This window comes from Populus euphratica, unplaced genomic scaffold, assembly GCF_000495115.2.
Source record: "Populus euphratica unplaced genomic scaffold, PopEup_1.0 scaffold234.1, whole genome shotgun sequence".
Classification (NCBI taxonomy): domain Eukaryota; kingdom Viridiplantae; phylum Streptophyta; class Magnoliopsida; order Malpighiales; family Salicaceae; genus Populus; species Populus euphratica.
This window is the reverse complement of record NW_011499928.1, coordinates 839724-844563: the sequence shown is the minus strand read 5'-3', so window position 1 is coordinate 844563 and position 4840 is coordinate 839724. Positions and strand designations below refer to the sequence as shown.

General features: G+C 30.6%; 1 protein-coding gene across 1 annotated transcript; it reads left to right on the top strand.

Annotated features, from left to right (window-relative positions):
- The first annotated feature begins 282 nt into the window (after positions 1–282).
- LOC105135870 (dof zinc finger protein DOF3.4) lies at positions 283–1725 on the top strand. The gene is given in 2 exon segments (XM_011040944.1): positions 283–1305; positions 1308–1725. Coding segments are annotated over 2 exon segments (747 nt in total). The 5' UTR covers positions 283–723; the 3' UTR covers positions 1473–1725.
- The last annotated feature ends 3115 nt before the right edge of the window (positions 1726–4840 follow it).

Below are 4840 nucleotides of genomic sequence, written 5' to 3'. Positions count from 1 at the left end.
TGAAAAATTTTGATTTTTTTTAATTTTAAATTATTTTTTTATGTTTTTGTACAAAAATAAATTTTCTAAAAATATATCTGCAAGTAAAAATATATTTAAAAAAATAATGTTTATCAATTTACCAAAAAGCTTGTAAATTATGTACTCTCATAGTGTATCCGAAAACAGGACATGAAATCCGTTAGTCACCCCGTAAACCAAGAAAAGATTAGGCAGACAGAGGTAATCCCAATTGTGTAGTATTTCAAGACTAACGAGTTTTACAACTAACAAAAACAGTAGCAGTAGTAGGAATATTGTCTTGTTTCAAGCAGAGAGAGAGAGAGCTAAGCACAAAGCCGCATACCTAAGCTGCTAAAGCTGACTAGCTGACCCCAGTAAGAAACCCGTTTCTGGAGCCGACTGTATATGTCGTGCCTGGCTACCCCTATAACAGAACACTGTAAAAGCTGCTGAAGCTGCTGCTGCTGCTTTCTCTCTCTCTCTCTCTCTCGTCCCTGCCTGGCACCGCACCCTCTCCTCATACCCTCAGAATTTTTCAGATTCTCCCTCTCCCATCTATCTCTGCATAAATTCCCCTCTATTACCCCCTTGCCACCCACATTTCACATCCTCACAAACTACACACATTCACAGAAAATCACTCTTCTTTCTATCTTCAAACACGACAAAACATAACCAGTCCTCACTCCTCCAACACTCTCTTTGCCCCCAAAAGCCAAAATGCCGGCAGAATTATCAAGCAGCGAAGCAGCAAGGAGACCACAACAATCGACAGCTGCAACATTAACTAAGCCAGGAGGAGCACCACCTCAAGAACAGGAGCACTTGCCATGTCCACGTTGTGACTCAACGAATACTAAGTTTTGTTACTACAACAACTACAATTTCTCTCAGCCTCGTCACTTCTGTAAGTCTTGCCGCCGTTACTGGACTCACGGTGGCACTCTCCGAGATATCCCTGTTGGTGGTGGCACTCGGAAAAATGCTAAAAGGTCACGTACTTCAGCTACTTCTCCTGCCTCCTTCGTGGGTCCTATTACAGGCACTAATATTGATGGCTTACCACTGCCTGCTACCCCAGTGCTGCTCCCACTCACATCCAATCAGGGTTTGTCCGTCCACTTCGGCGGTGGTGATGGGAAGGGTAACGGTGGTGGTCTGGGTGGGAGTTTTACTTCTTTGTTGAATACTCAAGGCCCAGCTGGGTTCTTGGCTCTTAATGGGTTTGGGCTTGGAATTGGGCCTGGGATTGAAGATGTGAACTTCGCTCTTGGAAGAGGGCTGTGGCCTTTTCCGGGAATGTGGGAGATGTTGGCGCTTCCGTAGGCGGTAATGGTGGGGCTGCCGTCACAGCTGGATTGGGCAACACATGGCACTTTGAGAATGGCCAGGAAAATGGGTTTGTCGGCGGGGATTGCTTTTCTTGGCCTGATCTTGCTATTTCAACTCCTGGGAATGGTCTTAAATGATGTAGCAGTATGTTAATTCGGTGTTTCTTGTTTTTCTCTCTTGGATTTTGGTCCTAATTAAGGATTGGAGGGTTTAGTTACTATGTTGTATTCAAGTGTTGAGAGAGCAAATTAGGGCTGAAATTAGAAAGAAATTAAAATTACTGTGACTTTTTTTTTTTGTTTTTTTATGAGTTTGACTCTATGAGATGTGATTTGGTTACTTTATGTGCCCTCTCCTTTTGGTAGTTTAACATGGTCCTTGTTTGTTTTACATGTACGATGATTGCATTACATGGCCTTCTTGAGTTCCTTTGACGACACTGATTTGCCTGCCTCTTCCAAGTTTAATGATTCTTGACGAGTATCATCACTGATTTTGAATATGATATGTGTTATTTTTAAGGTTTTTTTTTTAAATTCGAAAATAAATTAAAATAATATTCTTTTAATTTATTTTTTATATTAATATATCATACAATTCAAAAACACTAATAATAAAAAAGTTTTGATGTGAGTATTGGGATTTTCACCTACTTTTACCTCATAATTTAGACTTTGGGAGGATTAAAGGCAAAGTCAAGAAAAAATAAAGTGTTATGATGTTGTTCAAATTAATTGTTAAACTAATGAATTTGGAGTTTTAGAGTCAAAACCTCCCTTTTTTTAATTTTATTATTTAATTTAATTATTTATTACTTCGAAGGCACAATAAATAAGCTATCCACAGCAGGCATTATAGTTTCTATGAGGTTACAAGGGCTAGAGTCGTGCGTTTTAAAAATATTTTAAATAAAATTTAATTTATTTTTGATATTTTTAAATTATTTTAATATATTAATTTAAAAAATAATTTTAAAAAAATAAAAAAATATTATTAATATATTTTTTAAATAAAAAATATTTTAAAAAACAATCACAACTATATTTTCAACCATACTTAAGTTATTTTCAGGTCTATAACCCGCTCATAAATTATCCATCCATCCTTAGGTATTATCCAATAAATAAAAAAGTTATATATTTATATTTTATTTAATATATGCCCGCATGTGTGTGTATATATATATTATTTGTAAAGTAAAATAACTATTTAAAACAATTATATTATTTGAATTCAAGTGAGATTATCATTCTTAATTGACAATCTCTTTTATGATTGTATAATATGTCAGCTTAATTGAAAAAAAAGGGCCCATTTCGTGCAAAAGAGTAAAAGGAACTACAAAAATGTAAAGTGCATGGTGTTTACTCTTTTTTTTTTTTTGAATAAAATCATTTGATTAATCGAAAAGGACCTTTGTAATCCAGACATGAATAAGCTTTTTTATGCCTGGCTGAGCTTGCGGGCCTAGCTTACTAGGCTTAGCAGCATTTAGTATCTATTTTTTTTTAATTTAAATTATACTTATACAATACACTATTTCTTATTTCTTATTTTTTTTTTATTTTTTTAAAATGGTAATTAATATTTTTAACTATTTTTTTAATCTGATAATGCTTCAAAGATATTGCAATTTATCTGTAATTGAAATAAAAGAAAACCAAGCTTACTTTAAATACAATGTATTATTAGTAGTTGAAGAGTCCCTCCTAAAAGAGTCTATTATTGTTACGTATCTGTTGATTTGTGAGTAACTGAAATAAAATTCAATTCTACCTTTTAATACATAGCTCACCCAATATTTTTCATAAGTGCTAAATTAAGAGTTTTTTGAACATATATATTTTAGGTACTTTTTTATTATCTATTTTATATTTTTCATAATTTTTTCCTATTAAACTAGTAATTATATCAACTAATAATCTAGAGTAATATTTACAATTTCTAAAGTGCTTGCAGTTGCATTTAGAATATTGTGGTTTAATATATTATTTGGGTTTAAAAAGTTAAATTCTTTGGAGTTTTTTTCTCTCAATCTTCTAGCTTTTTTTTCCAATAATATTTTTCAAATATTATTATCTTGTTGTTTTTTAAATTAATTTTAAAGTTTTTATGATGTATATTTTTTTCTATGTGTGTATGATTTAAAGTTTACAATCTTTTGAAGGTTTGTGCATGCATGATACAATAATTTGGAGTTAAGCTCAATTACAGTATATATATAATTTGAGCAGTTGGGTAATATCTATATTTTATTTTTTATTTGTCAAGTAAAATAACTATTTAAAACAATTATATTATTTGAATTCAAGTGAGATTATCATTCTTAATTGACAATCTCTTTTATGATTGTATAATATGTCAGCTTAATTGAAAAAAAAGGGCCCATTTCGTGCAAAAGAGTAAAAGGAACTACAAAAATGTAAAGTGCATGGTGTTTACTCTTTTTTTTTTTTTGAATAAAATCATTTGATTAATCGAAAAGGACCTTTGTAATCCAGACATGAATAAGCTTTTTTATGCCTGGCTGAGCTTGCGGGCCTAGCTTACTAGGCTTAGCAGCATTTAGTATCTATTTTTTTTAATTTAAATTATACTTATATAATACACTATTTCTTATTTCTTATTTTTTTTTGTTTAGTTTTTTTAAAATGATAATTAATATTTTTAACTATTTTTTTAATTTGATAATGCTTCAAAGATATTGCAATTTATCTGTAATTGAAATAAAAGAAAACCAAGCTTACTTTAAATACAATGTATTATTAGTAGTTGAAGAGTCCCTCCTAAAAGAGTCTATTATTGTTACGTATCTGTTGATTTGTGAGTAACTGAAATAAAATTCAATTCTACCTTTTAATACATAGCTCACCCAATATTTTTCATAAGTGCTAAATTAAGAGTTTTTTGAACATATATATTTTAGGTACTTTTTTATTATCTATTTTATATTTTTCATAATTTTTTCCTATTAAACTAGTAATTATATCAACTAATAATCTAGAGTAATATTTACAATTTCTAAAGTGCTTGCAGTTGCATTTAGAATATTGTGGTTTAATATATTATTTGGGTTTAAAAAGTTAAATTCTTTGGAGTTTTTTTCTCTCAATCTTCTAGCTTTTTTTTCCAATAATATTTTTCAAATATTATTATCTTGTTGTTTTTTAAATTAATTTTAAAGTTTTTATGTTGTATATTTTTTTCTATGCGTGTATGACTTAAAGTTTACAATTTTTTGAAGATTTGTGCATGCATGATACTATAATTTGGAGTTAAGCTCAATTACAGGGTTTAGTGACTTTTATGCTAAGTTAGTAGTACAGTTCAACACTATCATGCGCTAAGAAAAGATCTATGAAGTTATATAGTGTTGATCAACAAGAGAACGAGTTAACATAAATATATTTAAAAAGGTTTAATGAGAAAATACTCTATGTAGATGAAATGCTTGAGTTAGTAGTCTTATAGGCTTTGATAAGAGGGGTAAATAAACATGTCATCT